This window comes from Notolepis coatsorum (genome assembly GCF_963971535.1).
Source record: "Notolepis coatsorum genome assembly, chromosome: 13".
NCBI classification, from domain to species: domain Eukaryota; kingdom Metazoa; phylum Chordata; class Actinopteri; order Aulopiformes; family Paralepididae; genus Notolepis; species Notolepis coatsorum.
The window spans coordinates 53,156,930-53,175,107 of NC_140177.1; the positions used below are offsets into that span (position 1 = coordinate 53,156,930).

General features: G+C 43.0%; 2 protein-coding genes across 2 annotated transcripts in view; one reads left to right on the forward strand and one right to left on the reverse strand.

The window, feature by feature from the left end:
* Nucleotides 1–15,865, reverse strand: part of LOC311239586 (ankyrin repeat domain-containing protein 13C-like) — a 68,372-nt gene extending 52,507 nt beyond the window's left edge. Inside the window, exons 1-3 of the mRNA XM_084327953.1 lie at nt 15,062–15,865; nt 14,860–14,901; nt 9,563–9,667 (exon numbers count right to left, since the gene is read on the reverse strand). Of these exons, the coding sequence (XP_084184079.1) occupies nt 9,563–9,667; nt 14,860–14,901; nt 15,062–15,446 (532 nt within the window). The 5' untranslated portion in view covers nt 15,447–15,865. The remainder of the gene's footprint in view (nt 1–9,562; nt 9,668–14,859; nt 14,902–15,061) is intronic.
* A 1,017-nt stretch (nt 15,866–16,882) lies between these two features.
* LOC311239589 (zinc finger protein 830-like) lies at nt 16,883–18,087 on the forward strand. Its single transcript, XM_084327956.1, has one exon. It carries the CDS (start codon nt 16,937–16,939, stop codon nt 17,966–17,968), a length of 1,032 nt encoding a protein of 343 aa, XP_084184082.1. The 5' UTR covers nt 16,883–16,936; the 3' UTR covers nt 17,969–18,087.
* The last annotated feature ends 91 nt before the right edge of the window (nt 18,088–18,178 follow it).

Below are 18,178 nucleotides of genomic sequence, written 5' to 3' on the forward strand. Positions count from 1 at the left end.
GTGCCAGGAGGTCCACCTCAGAGTTCTCCACGCCATCGCCAAGCCGGGTCCCCGTGCCTACCTCATCACACCAAAGGATGGTGCCTCGCTCTCCAACTCCAAACAAGGAGGGAAGGTGTACCTTAAGGTGGTACCAATCGTCATTACTAACGGGAGCAAGTCACTGCACACTTATGCGATCCTAGACGATGGAGCTGAACGCACGATAATACTGCCTGCTGCAGCTCGACACCTGGACCTTAAAGGCGAAGTGGAGTCCCTCGCACTGCGGACGATTCGCCAGGACGTGGCTCGCCTCACTGGCAAGTCTGTAGATTTCCATGTGGCCTCCCTGACTCATCCTTCTGAACAGCACCTGGTGAAGGGCGCCTTCACAGCAGGTCGATTAGCCCTGTCCGAGCAGTCTTACCCTGTGACTGCGCTTCAGGAACGCTATCGCCACCTGAGGGGGCTCCCATTGCAGGACTTCAGTCAAGTGCATCCACTACTGCTAATTGGTGCAGACTGCACCCATCTGATCACATCCCAAGAACCCATCAGATTCGGCCCCAAAGGTGGACCCGCAGCAGTCCACACAGCGCTCGGCTGGGCACTCCAAGGCCCAGATGGTCTTGCGTCACAGGCTACTTCATGCTACTTTACCTCTCTCAAGTCTGCACCGGACGACCTCTATCAACACGTTGAACGTCTCTGGCAGCTTGATGTGCTTCCATTTAGAAGTGGAAAGCTAGCAGTAAGGGCCCGTCTGGACCACGAGACTGTGGGCATCCTGGAAGCACGCACTGAGAGGGTGAAGGTTGGTGACACACTCCGATACGCCACGCCTCTGCTCCGCGCAAAGGACGCGCCACCACTGAAAGCCACTGCCAAAGCAGTCATGCCAATGCCCCGTAACACAGAGCAAAGACTGGTAGGAGATTCAGCTAAGGCTCAAATCACTGGAGTAGAGATCAAAAAGCTCGATGGAGGATGTGTTGCCAAGCTGGGTGAAGAAGCGGTAAATGAGTCTGACGAGTCATGGTTCACCCATCACGGGGCGGCGGCCGACTCCTCCTTACCTCAACCTAACCTGCATGACACCGAAGTCTTCCTGCTGAAGACCAGCCAGGCGGACTGCTTCCCAGAGGGATTTAAGTGTCTCAGAGCTGGAAACCCAGTACTGCCCAGTAGTAAGCTCAGTACGCTCTCACCAGAGATGGATCATACAATGGGTCTTCTCCAAATTGGTGGACGCTCTTGTCACCTGGACACCTCCTGTTCTACTGACATCCACCCCATAGTTCTCGATCCTGGCCATGCAGTGACGAAACTCATCAAGGATGTAGATGCCCGCCTACTCCACCCAGGGCCCGATAGGGTCTTCGCAGAGATCAGGCACCAGTACTGGGTCCTGTGGGGAAGACGGGCCATCAAGCATCATCAGAGGACCTGCACAGGATGTAGGAAGTGGAGGTGGGAGCCGGTGGCTCCAATGGTGGCAGACTTACCTCCTGCCCGGTTGCGGCCCCTTAAGCCACCATTATGTGACACCAAACAGGTTGCTGATGGGGCGGCGGGATGCCTCCCTGCCACAAGTGTCCTACGCTCCCGACCCGACTGTGGCAAATGATGGCGACAATCAGAGACCTCGGTAGCCACTTAGGGAATTTGACTGTTTACATAATAGCTATGCTATTCTTGGGGCGGCTGTTGTAAATTCCCCATGATTTGTTATGCTGTGTATTGTCATTTCCAGTCAGGCACTTCTTTGATGGCCCAGGGGTCCTATTATTTATAGTCTGGCATCTCTCTGGACAGCCCAGGGGTCCTAATGGGTTTAAATACAGCGGCCATCTTGCCCCCATGTGTTCCATTGCTGTCTGCTTTCCCAGTAAGAGTGCGTTCATGAACTAAGTAAGTCACCAATAGCCTACAAATATAGTGCCTATGGTAATGATAGATACATGTCATATGTAGCCTGCCTTATGTGTTGAGATGCTGTGACATGCATGTGTGACTATGATTTGGTTTGCTACGTTGTGTTAATTCATGCTGCTAATTGAGCTATGCTAATGCCAATAATGCTATAGCATCTCTTCAGTTGTGTGTTCTGGATGCCATTGCATTCTGCCATTTACTTGTTATGTTGGTCCATGCGGCCGATGCTAATATGCTAGATAGCATCTTTTCAGTTGTGTGCATTATGTTTGGTCCATGCGGCCAATGCTAATATGCTAGATAGCATCTTTTTCAGTTGTGTGCATTATGTTTGGTCCATGCAGCCAATGCTAATATGCTAGATAGCATCCTTTCAGTTGTGTGCATTATGTTTGGTCCATGCAGCCAATGCTAATATGCTAGATAGCATCCTTTCAGTTGTGTGCATTATGTTTGGTCCATGCGGCCGATGCTAACATGCTAGATAGCATCCTTTCAGTTGTGCGCATTATGTTTGGTCCATGCAGCCAATGCTAATATGCTAGATAGCATATTTTGCTGTGTGTTCAGGTTATGATTAATAAGCATGTACCTCTGTTAATTATTGTGTGTTCTGCTTATCTGTTGCAGAACACCACTCACTCAATCTTTGATCGCTCCATCCAGCCCTACGACCTGGATGGAAGCATATCGCTCAACAACAGAATCCTTAATAAATACGAAAGGACTGTTCTCTGTGTCTGCGTCCGCTCTCTGACCGGGGTGTGCCCTTCTGGATGAAGTGGCTCCAGCAAACTTTGCAAACAAGCATTATATCTTCAATACACACAGACACGCTGCGATGGCGGAGAAAAAAACATCCGATTAACCCAATACTGGTCAAATAGAGTCCTTACCTCACATCAGATTAATCCAATTCCTGATTGCCATTCCAAATATTGATCGCGTTTATTGATCCAACGTTATAGTCCGAAACACATAATCGCCGCTGCTCTGAGGGTCCTCAGTCAATCTGGTAACACGATACTGCTTGCCCGAGATGGGAAAACCCCGGACCAGACTTTTTTTCTGATGCACAACCCCAGCCAATCCAATCCAATGATGTGCATTACCATCCGGGAGATGATAGGCGGCGGTATTTGCCCTTTTCGAGCTCAGACCCATTCACAATGATAACGTCAGGCTGGATGGATGAAAAATGTATGGATATCGCTAATAAAAGAAATAACGATTAAAAGATGAGAAAACTCGTCATTGGCACTCAACGCATGGCGGGTTAGCACGACTAATCTCGTCGTTGGCACTCAATGTGTTAACGTTGAAATCTGTGCTTACCCAGAGATTTGCATGATGAATCCCACTCAGTCTTAAACTCAAATGCGCGCTCGCGCTAAAAACATTTGCATACAGACACGCCCACAATCTCCTTATAAGGCGAATGAGGCGTGTGTAAAACAGCCGTGGTTCGGCATCTAATCCCTGTCTGATATATTCAACAGGAAGCGATTTGCGCGACTGATCTCAAAATGACACACACACGTCTCACGACTTGCGACTCAGTGCATGTGTGTTCCTGTGGGTCGCTCATCGCATGTGTGTGTGTAAATCTGATGACAAATAAAGACTTATACTTATACGTACTGTATAGTGCGAAATAAATCGTTCCAGCAAAGTAGGCTTTGTCAAGAACCAATCGCGCAGTATACTGATATGTATATGCCGCTGATCCTATGCTCTCTCCTTTCAGAGAGAGATGACACTGGTGACAGATCAGGTATTTCCGAACCTATAGGTTCCGGAAATACCGGATCCGTCACCTGTCATCTCTCTCTCTGAAATGTCCCTGTGGCCAGAGGTGCAGTGCTCATGCCACGAGTTACCACGCCGTTCCACCACACAGGCTGTGGCTAAAACCCAGAGTTCGCTCAGAACTTTAGGTGTGGAGCAGAGAGGAGAGGAGAGAGGAGAGGTTGTATGCGTTCTATGCGTATGGCCTGCAGCCAGCATCTAACTGTTCTAACAGCAATATATAATCCATTTCAGAAGCAGAACACACGCAATAAGTTATAATATATATAATAATTATTGAAAAGTTCTTGGTTTATAAAGTCGTATTTGGGGGCAATTGACCAATGGTTTGCTTTCAACTAGGGATGCTCAATATTGGCTTTTTTACCGATACCGATATGCCGATATTGTCCAACTCTTAATTTCCGATACCGATATCAACCGATATCGATATATGCAGGGTTTCCCCCCCAAAAAACGGAATAATTTCAGGTAATTAACATTACTTATTACATGGCGTTTTCACATTCGCCGAAATGCTTGCTTGTGATTGGTCAATAGCGCGCGTCAGAGGTCAGTTATCAGACAATAATGACCGCTGTGGGACAATAATGACCGCTGTGCGCAGCTGTTCGCAATCAAGCCCACAATAATGACCGCTGTGCGCAGCTGTTCGCAATCAAGCCCACTGACATCAGTGCAAACTGCCGGCTGCCGGGGAAGCTGCTGGGGGGCGGAGCGACGAGCACTCAGCGGAGCCAGAACCAGTGTTACTGTTGCGAGTCGATGTAAAATGAATTAGGTATATTGTTAGTAAGTTAGCCATGTAATAAGCGGGATAATGTATAGCTATACTCGATCATTGTCGCAAAATAATTGACCTTCACTGACGTTTAAAACACCTCGCCGAGGCGGCTCGGTATTTTAAACTCCGTGTCGGTCAATTATTTTGCGACAATGACCTCGTAGCTATACATTATCCCTTACATATCTCTTGTTGTGGAATTAACACAACATTATGCATACTTTTGACAAATAAAATCTGAATTTGTTCTTACTTGCTTGCCTGGGTAAATAAAGGTTCTAGAAATAAAAAAAAAAAAAAAAAAAAAAAAAAAAGATATTATTATTATTTTTTTTTTTAAACCGATACAGATATTTTCCGATATCACATTTTAATGCCGATATCGGCCGATAATATCGGTAGGCCGATAATATCGGACACCCCTACTTTCAACCCATGAACTCCTTCCTCTCTCACCATTTTATATATATATTTTGATTGTATCTACTAAAACTGTATTGTATTATATTGTTTGTTTTGTAAAGTGTCTTTGAGCATTAGGAAAAGTGCTATATAAATCTGATGTATTATTATTATTATTATTATGAATGGTAGGCTTTTTTAAATGTTTCTCATCTGGGTAAGAGTTTCTTATCTGGGTAAGAGTGCTCTCGACCACTCTTAGAATTTGATCTTGCCTGAGAGAAAAGCAACAATAAGAAAACATTGCTGAATCCCAGGTAAGAACAAAATAAGAGGAAATGCTAGTTAAGAACTAAATCTGTTCTTATATCGCTTCATGAATGAGGCCCAATATTTAGTATGATAGGATTAGGGTGCTTTCTCACTGCCATTCGGGGTTTGAATCAGCTCCGCTCTGTCCTCGCTGCGAACTTCGCCCCTCCCTCTCCCCCCTCTAGTTTGCGTACACACTGCAGTTTGGGTTTTGAGCGTATAAGCTGCCGTAGCGATGATGTCATGCTCTAACGTCAACACAGGAAGAGTTTTAACACACAGTGGTGGAAACTGGATGCTGATATAAAGAAACAAATAACCAATAAATATGAAGTTATATTTGAACCTCTGTTGTCAAGCGTCGTCAATATAACCCACCCCCTTTTCTCACAAATGGAACTGGTGTCGTGGAGTCCGCTTTAAGCGTTTTCCAGGGTTAACGCTAAGCTAACGCTACTTAGCCTATTTATTACTAGTTAGCAGCTAACATTAGCCCATCGCTTGCGTCAATTATATTGCATATCATTGATCTACCGGTCGATCACGGCCGACTGGTTGGGCACCACTGGTCTATAGAAATAAATGCATTCGAACAAGAAACCAATGTATAGACATAGCAATGGCAAAAAAATTGCCAGGCCTAATGCGAGCCAGGGAAGTCTTGTGCTTGTAACGTGGCTTCATGTTTTCATCGACTGAGCCGTGAGGCTCAACATGCTTGTTTGGTTGAGGTCTGAACTCGCCAAATTGCCCATAAATATCGTTTTTGTGGGTATTGTCCAGTTGTTGCAGTATGTTTTTATCTGCCCAAAATTCAAGCAAGCATGAAGTGTGTGTCAGGCCAGCAAGTTGATACAGCAAGCCTCTTCCGTGTTTTGGTACAAGCTTGTACACCACGCCCCCCTGCTCCCACTGGCGCGCACCCGGAACCACCTATTCCAGCGGTCCAGGTTTGGAGCGAATCAGCGTCCCCGGGGACGTGGGGGAGTGTTCCCTATTTGGGTGCGATCGGGCTCTGATCCCAAATGGTTAGTGAGAAAGCCCCCTCAGTGTACCACGGGTTTCTACTGGTTGCATAGTGAAATTATCATTGCTAATCTTAAATATCGCTTGAGGCTACAGCCATAAAGAAAACACGTCCCGGAACCAGAGGAGACGAGAACTGCGGGGCTCTATACCGTCATTAAACAGAGTAATACTAGTGACACAACAATAAGCTCAGAGCTTCCGATCACTAAGCCATGGTCCAGGTTGCGTTCCAGCCCATCTGGATGCCGAGTGCTCAGAGAAAATCCCCACCTCTCCCAACTTTAGCTTTTTGGCTGGTCCAACTTTGGCATCAGAGTGCAACCACAGGCAGTCTCTACATGCAATAACTCCTATCAAGTATTTTCAACACTTTACCCTGTAACCCTGATGGCTGCAAAATCAAATGGCACCGGATGTTGAGAAATAACATCTACCAATATATTATGGGTGTGAATCACCAGTGACCTCACCATTCGATTATTAGAGCTAAGATTTCTCCATGCAACGTCATTTTAGTTTGAGTCAATACAATGTGATTAAAAAAAATAAATAAAAAATGTAAACCAGTTCACTATAAAACCTGAGAATTTATCGTTAACACATTCAGGGCCGGCCACGTATAAATCCGTGTTTCGAATCCAGCGGTTGAGGACCAACCACGGACATGTCCGTGGCAAGGTTGTTTTGGCTTTTATTCCATTGTATTAACCTACTCGATGTCACCGAGCTGAACTGCAGATCTACCCTCCTCTTCGAATTCTGAAAAGTGCATTACCGGCCAGATCCTCTTAGGGGCGCTGTCTCGATAATGCAGTGTGCCCTGTGGCAGAACGGTGCACTATTTTTTTTTTACTTTCAATGGAGTTTCCAGTTAGCTGGATTCTGGATGTGCAGCCTGTAGCTTGGAATACCTTTTGCGACGCCGAATTCACTATGCAGTAAAGGAATATATCATCAGCCAATGGACATATGGATCTACCAGATGGCGATCGATAACTGGGAAATGCTTTGGGGGATCCCACCGGCCCACGGTAAGATCTTTTTCACGTAAATTACATGCTGATCAGGGCTCGTTATCATAGCCAACCACCCGATCAGCGAATGAGGCTAATGAGGCTGACGCCTTTATTGGTAATCAATAGTCAGAAACGACGTCCCCCGCCCCCCCCCCCACCTTCATGCATTCATTGTGGACCATCATACCGATCATATGCAGTTTGAGTTTTAACTTTCGCTTCTGTATATCCGAAATGCCATTGGATTTAACGTTAGTAGCTATGAGCCCTGTATCTCGCGTTCCAGGAAATATACCCGCCGAAATCCCTTATAACGCTTATATTCAAAATGAGAACGTATTGATGAAAAAATTATTTCTTTAAGCCATTTTGAAGGGACGGTTTATGGTCTCAATTGACAATGAGAATGGACAGATAGCAATACTATAAAGTATAGATTTAGCTCTACAAACAGCCCCACGGACTATACAAGTCTGTTTAGAAATGCTGGCCGTCTACAGTGATTTTAGACGGATCCAAATGGCCATGAATAAGTCCAAATAAATTACTTTAGTTACTGTAAAGAGGGTTTAAATTCACGAAACTAAATCAAGGGACTGGACTTGCAGGAGTAAATTATAATGTTATCATATCACTTGATATCGATAATTAAAATATTATTATTATTATTTATTTTTTTAACACTTTGCATGCCACGCCCGAGATTATTCGGGTTATTACCCCCCGGGTTGAATGCCCAATCACGAGAATATTCGTTTGTTCTCTTTTTTTTTGTGATCCGAAATCCTATTTCATCAACCGTGTCTACCGTTGGAAATTCAGCTACCTCAGGCGTTCAGATGTGAAAAAAGCGCCCCCTATCGTCTCCCAGATGGTAATTCACCCTTTTGGATTGAACTCAATGAAAATGAATGAGAAAAAAAAACCTGCACTCCACATTTTACTTCTCACTCATGCAACCGGCGTCTACCAGCTTCATGCTGGACTCTCGGAGCAGCGGGGAATATGTGTTTTACAGTATACACAGTGGATCACTAAAAGGAGCGATTTTTTCGAATGGCAATCAGGAATTGGAATAATCCATTTGGATACCATCTGATCTCAGGTAAGGAATCTATGTTACCAGTCTAAGGATAATCAGACCCGTTTTCACAAATATATAAGCTTTTATGTGATTATGTGATATCGCTGTATGACTGTGCGCGCCGTCAGGAAATAGGAGACTCGATTTTCGGCTCGCCGCAAGAGCGTGCATGCGTACACATATACTATCGATAATCTAGCGTTTATTTGAAAACTATTCATAAATAGGCCGAAAAATGACAATGTTCTAGAATATTCCAGGAAAAGGCGATTATCAGGGAATCTCTTATTTTTTTCCGTGAAACCGAGTGCTTTTCAGAATGGTAGAAAACGGAAATTAACGATAAAAAAACAATCTGCTACGACAATGTTGACTGGAAAATGAGTCTTTGATAAGCGACGGGCAGATTAGACACATAGACATAATTTAAAACATAGATTAGGCGATATTAACGCTAACATTGAAGTGGTCCTGGGCATTCAAGGGACTAATAATGAATTAAACGTGGGCAGTGAAAGTGTTAAACAACATATGTATGTTTATTTTGCAGCAATTCTTTGTCGTTGCTGCCATCTTTAGTGTTACAGCCCCTCACACTCCAGTGCTCAGGCTGCAGCTGGTTTGAAAGCGAAAGTAAACAAGCTTCTCTGCTGGCTGTGGCTCCAGGGGAGTTGAATAGTTCTGGCTCTGCTAGTTTTTTTTCTATATCTTTTGGCGCTTTTTTGGTGGACAAACCACTGCACATGTGCACCGTGACTCGCGACTGGAGACTAGCTCTGCTAGCACACATAGCCTACTGTGTACAGACGGTTTCAAACTGTATTTTAAATTAGAAAGCAAACAAAATAAAAAGAGAAAAATATATCTCAATTTGGTCAGTATTGTCATTTGGACAAGCAAAGCCATTACTTTAAGTTGCAGGCAAGAAAGACAAGTCTGTCCACTGTCTCTGGTTTTAAAACTGCCCTGTTGCAGGTCACCAAAAAAAATGTAATCTTTTTTTTATTGATATTTTTTTTTATTATCAATCGATATCGATTAAAATATATCGCAATAATTATCGTTATCGTTTTATCGCCCAGCCCTAGCTTTAATACATCCAACCTTGAAAATGTAATGTGCTGATGGAAAGAGAAAAGGACTGAACAACAATATCCACAAGTCAGCCAATTTCATCCTATTTGAAAAAGAAATGTCCAAAAAGCTTACTCATTTGCCTGTCACCATAGCTGATGGCTTCTGCTAGGGGGCTCCATCCTTGTGCATTCTTCATCTTGACAGGGGCATTATGGGCTAGGAGCAAGAGAGCACACTCTGCAATATGGAAAAACAAACATTATACATTATACAGTAATTATCACTCGTTTGTTTCCCATCTTGGGCTTATTTGTGTTGCTGAAGTAAATCAATTTTGGGGACACTCATTAATTTCCATGAACAAAGTTAAATGTTTAGTTTTCCATTTTTACGCCTAAAAAACAACACACACAGAATACAATTGTGGTGTAAGTGCCATTAGAGAAACTGATCATTAAAAAAAGAAAAAAGATATACATACAGAGGCTTGAATTAATGAGGGGCTTTTAAAGCTATTTTTCTTTTATTCAAGTCTAATTGAAGTTGATCAATAATAGATTGCTAAACTTCAAACAATAGAGTTCAATTTCTGTGATTTTTCATAGGCTACATTCATTGAGTGACACATCAGCAACATTATCAAGACATAATTGTCCATACTCTCACGGCGGCCGTTTTGCTCTTTTGTCATGTTCAGGTTGGGTTCCTTTCCCAAGTAATGCATCTTTGCCACTGAAGATTTGCATCTCAGTCAAACTAATCGGTATTCCAATCCCAGTGGACTTCTCCCATCAGCCAGATTGCTGACATGTTACTGTACAAACACTGCAGAGGTCAGATAGGACGAGTTGAGTACATCAGGGGCGGGTAGAGGGTATACATAAAAATAAAATAAAAACACAAAAACAGATAAAGGATTCACAAAGCTGTAAAAAGTGCAGCTTATGTGGATGCTGAAAAACACTTGTGATAACATTACATGTTAACTGATGAGGGCCTGGAGCACATTTAGTGTCATTTCAAAAAAAAAAAAAAACCCCGGTCTCAACCCTGAAACCCTTGATAATTTCCGCCCCATTTCCAACCTCCCCTTCCTCTCAAAAATAATTGAGCGAGCCATTGCCTCCCAATTAAAATCCTACCTCGACAACAATAACCTTTATGATACATTTCAATCCGGATTCCGCACCAAACATAGCACCGAAACTGCTCTTCTAAAGGTCACCAACGACATACTCCTCTCTGCCGACTCTGGTTCCCTCTCCATCCTCATTCTCCTAGACCTCAGCGCTGCTTTTGACACCATCAGTCACCCCATCCTCATCACTCGTCTCCAGTCCTCCGTTGGCATCTCCGGAATCCCCCTCACCTTGCTCCAATCATACCTCTCACACAGGCACCAATTCATCTCTATCAACAACTGCAAATCCCCCACTGCCCCCATCACTCATGGTGTCCCCCAAGGCTCAGTACTTGGTCCCCTGCTCTTCATCCTCTACATCCTTCCACTTGGTCTGATTCTCCGCCAACATGGCCTGCGTTTTCACTGTTATGCAGACGACACTCAGCTCTACCTCTCCACCAAGACTATCACTCCAGCCACTCTCCACCCTCAGCACCTGCCTCACAGACATCAAAACATGGATGCAAAATAACTTTCTCAAATTAAACTGCAATAAATCAGAAATCATCATTATCGGTCCAAAATCCCTCACCAGCCACACCCAGGATTTCACCCTAAATATTGATGGTACCATTGTCACCCCCTCCACTCACGTCCGTAACCTTGGCATCATCCTGGACTCCACCCTTTCTTTCCTCCCCCATGTGAACCACATAACCAAATCTGCCTTCTATCACCTCCGGAACATTGCTCGTCTTCGCCCCTCCCTATCACTCTCCGCTGCTGAAACACTGGTTCATGCATTCATATCATCAAGACTAGATTACTGCAACAGCATCCTCTACGGCTCACCAAACACTATTCTCAATAAACTCCAATATGTCCAAAACTCTGCTGCCCGCATGCTCACCTCCACCCGTCGCTCTGATCACATCACCCCTGTCCTCCACGACCTCCACTGGCTTCCAATCAAATACAGGATACATTTTAAAATACTACTCATCACATTTAAAGCCCTCAACAACCTTGCCCCTCCCTACCTGTCCGACCTCCTCCACCGTCACACGCCCACCCGTGTGCAGAGGTCAGATAGGACGAGTTGAGTACATCAGGGGCGGGTAGAGGGTATACATAAAAATAAAATAAAAACACAAAAACAGATAAAGGATTCACAAAGCTGTAAAAAGTGCAGCTTATGTGGATGCTGAAAAACACTTGTGATAACATTACATGTTAGGCCTTAGGTCTGCAGATGCCAACCTCCTAACACCTCCCACGACCAAGCTCCGGACCTGGGGCGACAGGGCCTTTGCTGCTGCTGCCCCCTCCCTCTGGAATGCCCTCCCCAGCCATATCCGTGATGCAAACACCCTGACATCTTTTAAATCAGCCCTCAAAACCCACCTTTTCAATCTTGCTTTTGACCTCTAATTCTGTCGGTTTTATTTTATTTTGTCATGTATTATTTTTGTTCCGTTTTGTTCTGTTTTTTTGTTTTGCCATAGTTTGTCTCTCCTGCCCATGTGAAGCGTCTTTGAGCACCTGGAAAAGCGCTATATAAAATAGATGTATTATTATTATTATTATTATTATTATTATTATTATTATTATTATTATTATTATTATTATTATTATTATTATTATTATATTATTATTATTATTATTATTTCCTGGGCTCGGGCAGCAATGGGTAGATTGAAAACTGAAAGAACATTCTACTAAAAAGATTTAGGCATATTAGTCTAGATGGAAACATAAGTCCACCTGCATAGGGTGGATTTTTTTTCACCACCTGTTTTTTCTTAATCCTTGAAGTGTCTATTTTAAGATTCTGCCAGGTAACATGTTGAAATAATGTCCCATGGGGTTTATTTGTAACCCTTTATTACACCTATCCTGAACCAAAACCTGAAAAATAATAAAAAGAAAACGGCATAACTTTTTAACAACATATAAAGACAAATTTAAACGTTTTCTCAAACAAGTTTGACCCAAGGAATTCAGTGCAATTGTTATTTTTAAGATTCAAACACATCTTGATTAAGTTTCAGGACAGAAAAAGCAAAAAACACTGAAAAATACATCACATATCTATTTTCCCATTTTACTAAAATGTAGTGCATTGGACGAGATTGATTTAGGTTAATATTGGAAATAATATTGTAATAAAGATTGTCTGCTGTTATGCCCTAAATATTGTAGATTTTGTGTAAACATGGCCAAAAGTGGAAGATGAATGTTGTCCTACATAGACAAAAATGAACACATTTTCCTATACAATTTGAAATCCAGTGAAATATGTTTTGTTAAGGTTCAAACAAAGTACTATTACAGTACATCTTCTCTGTTGGCACAACATTCAAGCCTAAACTACGAATCATCATTGCCAAAGATATCATCAATCATCACACTCATACTCTCCATCCTCATCCACGTTACGTTTTGCATAATCTGCCTCCTTATTAACACTTTGAGTGCCACTCACAGCTAATCTCGGGTTTACGATTGTGACATTGAAAGCCACGTCACGGCTTTTCTCTGCATTTTAAATTTTTTTTTATTAGCGATCTGAAATCATATTGCATCACCCGAGCCTACCGTTGGAGATCCAGGGGCCGCCGGCGATCAGATGTGAAAAAAGCGCCCCCTATCGTCTCCCAGATGGTAAATCACCCTTTTGGAATGGACTCAATGAAAATGGATGGGGGAAAAAAAATATTCCAGTCCACATTTTCCAGTCCACTGATGCAGCCGGAGTTACCAGAGTTCATTCTGGAGCCTCTGAGCCGCGGCGAGCATGGGTTGTTATACTGTACACACACATTGGATCAATATACTTATCGATTTTTTTCGAATGGTGATCATGAATTGGAATATACCATTTGGATACCATCTGATGTCAGGTAAGGAATCTATGTTATCAGTGTTAGGATAATCAGACTCGTTTTCATCGAGATATAAGCGTTTCCACTATATGTGATATGGCTGTTTCACTGTAAAAGCCATGAGGAAATAATAGCAGCGATTATCAGCGCACGGCACGAGCGTGCGTGCGCACACATATACTATCGACCATCTAGCGTTTATTTGAAAACGATTCATAAATAGACCGACAAATGATAACGTTCTGGAATATTCCAGTAAAAGGCGATTATCAGGGAATGTGTTGTTTTTTCTTCGAAACCGAGTGGTTTTCAAAATGCTATAAAAAGGAAATGAAGCGATAAAAACACAATCTGCTTTGCCAATGTTGACTGGAAAATGATTATTTGATAAGCGATGGGCAGATTAGACACATAGCATAATTTAAAACATAGATTAGGCGATATTAACGTTACATGGGCCGTGGAATCAACGGGGTAAAAAGGAAAACACGGCCTGGCACTGAAAGTGTTAAGAGTTTCTTGCTCTTCTGACTCCGCTTTCTGGGCCAGTACCACAACAAGAGAAGAAGGGAGGATGGGTCCAACCGGCCAGACAGGCTCTAACACCCCCTCATCCATCATCTTCTCCCAGCCCATATCCTGATCATAGAGTTTGGGCCTCTCAAATATTGGCTGGTCTGCTCTTTTGTAGCAGGCAACTCTGAAGTTGACTCGCTGTAAATGTGGGATGAGACAGACCTTGGGAGGAGGCAGGCGTTCAAGGTCTACTTTGGATCTGGATATGCCCATCAACCTCCAAGAACTCATGCATTACCCCCTCTCGCCTCATGCACTTGGCTCTCCCGATGGCTTTTTTGCCAAGACAAACAATGATGATCCTCCTCTACCAGCATGACCAACCTCTCCATATTCCATATACTGATGATCCTCCTCTACCAGCATGACCAACCTCTCTATATACTGATGATCCTCCTCTACCATATCAGCATGACCAACCTCCATACTGATGATCCTCCTCTACCAGCATGACCAACCTCTCTATATACCGATGATCCTCCTCTACCATGTCAGCATGACCAACCTCTCCATATACTGATGATTAGGGGTGGGGGGAAATCGATTTAGGCATGTTAAGACTTTCTTTTGGCAATGGGAGCAGGTTTCTTGAGTGCTTAATGCTTATCCTTATCATTAGGGCACCGGTATCTTGTGTTTTATAATAAATGCATAAAAACATGCTGTTGCGTCACATAAATTTAGCTTGGAAATGTATGTGCCTAACCGTGGAAATGACAGTTTAGATTTAAAATATGATGGGGTCTTCTATGATCAATCAATAGGGAGAAGAATACAATAAAAATGTCCACTACACATATAGTCCAAACTCTCCATTACACCATTGCTAAAATGTTCAACTTTACCTTTGTGGCCCAACATCACAGCCAAGTGAAGAGGTGTGTTTCCTGAAGATGGAGACAAGTTTGAAAAGTATATCAACATAAATATCATAAGAGCACGAATGTAACTGAGTGACCACCTTTCTCAAACAGAGCTCTGGATAGCATGCATGTGCATAACCTATTTATTACCGCAAGTCAAATGAGGAGATATTCCACAACTTACCATGCACATCTTTCTGAGAGATGCTATGGGTCCTGATGAGAGAGGACAGTCGACGCACGTCGCCCTTGAACACACATTCGTGTACAGGGAACTCCAAGTCGTCCTTGGTCAGGATGATAGGGTTCTTGTTGTCATCGACGATGGTGCCGATTAATGAATTGGCATTTATGTTATTGGCATTTATGTTCGACAGCTGTTGTTGATGCAGCGCCAACGGTTTCACGGATTTCTGGTTTTGAAAAGCCTTGTTCGACTTTAAAGTGTCACCGGTATCGTTGGGGACGGTCCCGTTAGTAGAGGGGTCGTCATAGGTGTCCATTATGTCTTCATTTTTGTTTGGTTTGTTGTGGTCCTTCCGCAAGGGACGGATCTTTTCCCCAGTCATGACGGTCTACCTGGCTAACGCTAACTAACGTTAATAGGCTAGTACGCAGACGGACAATTAATGTTGCATTAACTTAAGAGCAAGCTAGTAAGCACAGCAATACTTACAGAAGTGGCGTTATGTAGATGTCTAGCTAACGTAATTGCTATGACAAAGCTAACGCTAGTAGCGATAAATTAAATGCACCTGCTGTAGAATGGAGTCGCCGGCTAGCTAACGTTAGCAAATAATTTAAAAACAATCAATGTGGTGGGCGCGGTGTTGACAACAGAAAACAGCGCCAAGATAACAGAAACACATCCACTAAAGTAACATTCGAATGAAGAATGAACACGATTTGCTAACGGCTACATCCTTATTGTATCCTATTCTTGGACGTACGTTTCAAAATGGTACCGATCCCGTTTGCTTTGCGGCAAAATACACGGGCGGTGGTGGACGGTTAACACGCTAGCTAAGCTAGCTGAAGGGCAGTTGTCTCGCGATATTGTATAGTATTGCACATCCGCTATCGCGATAACTATAATTCTAGCTCAAGTGTCAGGAAACAATTTTCTTTATTGCCCACAACATCAAGCAATAAACTTATATTTAGCTTATCTTTATTTTTTATTTAAACATGTACCCTACCCTGTGTAGTGCCATGAGGTAGCCTACAGGCATACTACCATGCCCTATAGTACAATGTAATACTCTGTTGAAGGCTAATAGATTAATTTAACTCAATTAAGTTACAATTGTTTAAAGAAAAAGAAATGCATCAAGAAATCATTATTTTTTCCTCACAAACCTTCATGTCATAATCATCAGCGCCATAAGAAATTGTTATCAACAATATTCTACACCGTTTTGATGTTAGGATCATCAAATACCATGTACTACTATGTAGTACCTTTTAATGTTAGGCCAGTGTTAATACCATGTACTATTACACTCATGAGAAATAAGCAATCACATGTCCCAAGAAATGATTATGAACTAAATCCAATAGATGTATATTCTGATTTCAATGCTCTTTTTGTTGTTGTTGACGTTCATTTACTTTACGAGTATGTATTCATAAAATGACATGGATGGCAATTAAACCTTTTTTTGTATGCATGTATTTTACAATGATTTTCAACACCATCTTGATATCATTGCCCAATGTAAAAACTAAAAAGCAGTACGAATTCTGAAGCTCTTTAATGAATATGAATTTTCTTTTGAATCTAGTGTTTGGGCTCTTTAAAATTTCGTATTTTGTTGTCTAAAATAGTTTTTTTAATCAACTTGTTTATATGACCCATTCTGCAGTAAGTATTGCAGTTGGTGGATTCCCAGTGCATGGGTGTGCTGTTTATTTATTATAGTTGATCTGACTATGACGTCACCACGCAAAGAGTTGGACGACGTCTGTCATATCGTGTACGTCATCTTAGTGCGACGTATTTACCTGCGCTGGCCGTTGCTGGCTAAGTGTAAGTGGCTAATAAGCTAGCATACTTTCGATGATGGCGACCTCTAAAAAGGGGAAGAAAGTGATCAATCAAGATGAACTTCGGCGTTTAATGAGAGCGAAACAAAGGCAAACAACCGACAAGAAGCGCATAGAGTCTCCTTTCGCCAAATACAACAGTCTTGATCACCTCAGCTGCGTCCTGTGCAATGTGCAGGTGAAATCCGAACTACTGTGGCAGACTCATGTTCTCGGAAAACAGCACAAAGAGAAGGTTTCTGAGCTCAAAGATTCAAAACAACCGAGCAGCTCGAGCCAAACACCACGGAGTTCGTCGCTGAAAAGAAAACCTCTGGAACCCGACGACATAAATGAGAAAAAGGGTAAATCTACGTCCGTCGGAGGCCACCCTGTTTCAGGACTGCCTGCAGATTTCTTCGGGGGAAAAGAAAGGGCAAGTAGTTCTACTCAGAAATCTGCGGGGCTTCGTCTTTTGGCTGGAGACTATGATGAAGATGACGAGCAAGAAACTAAACACGCAGGAACCACAAGTCATATTCAACAAAAGGGCGAGTCTGCAGGACTACCAGCGGATTTCTTTGAGAGCAGCAGCATCCCATCCACCCCCACTGTGTCTCATTCAGGATCCATCCTCAAAGCAGACGAGCCAGAGAAACCCGCGGAGAAGAAGGAAAACACAGCAGAGGCGCTGCCAGAAGGCTTCTTTGATGATCCTGTGAGAGATGCCAAAGTGCGCAAAGTGGACGCGCCCAAAGACCTACTGGACAAGGAGTGGGACGAGTTCCAGAAAGAGATGCGGCAGGTGAACACCAAGTCTGAAGCCATTGTTGCCGAGGACGACGAGGAGGGTCGCCTTGAGCGTCAAATTGACGAAATCGATGAACAAATGGAATGTTACAGAAGGGTTGAAGTACTGAGAGACAAAAGGGATGTGGTGAAGAGCAACTCTGAGAAGAACCAGGAGCCCGTGGCTTCTTCTGAAGGAAGCATCGAAGAGGAGGATGAAGAGGAGCTGCTTCACCTGTTGTCCCGTGATTGGAGGGCCAAAGGGGCCCTCGCCTGAAACTGCACAGAACCCTAAACCTCAAGCCATTAGTAACAGTCTAAATTGTGTCCAACTTGTAAATAAAGCCTCTTTCCATATGATCAGTAAACAACTATTTGTAAAGATGTGAAATTCAGTTTTGTACAGTTTGTGTAATTCAGTCTATGGATTTGAAACTTGAATTACATTACTAAAGCATTCATTGGTTAAAAAAAACTTATTGTCTAA

Coding starts and splice junctions, on each gene's coding strand:
- LOC311239589 (XM_084327956.1), top strand. CDS start 16,937: ATGATGGCGACCTCTAAAAAGGGGAAGAAAGTGATCAATCAAGATGAA.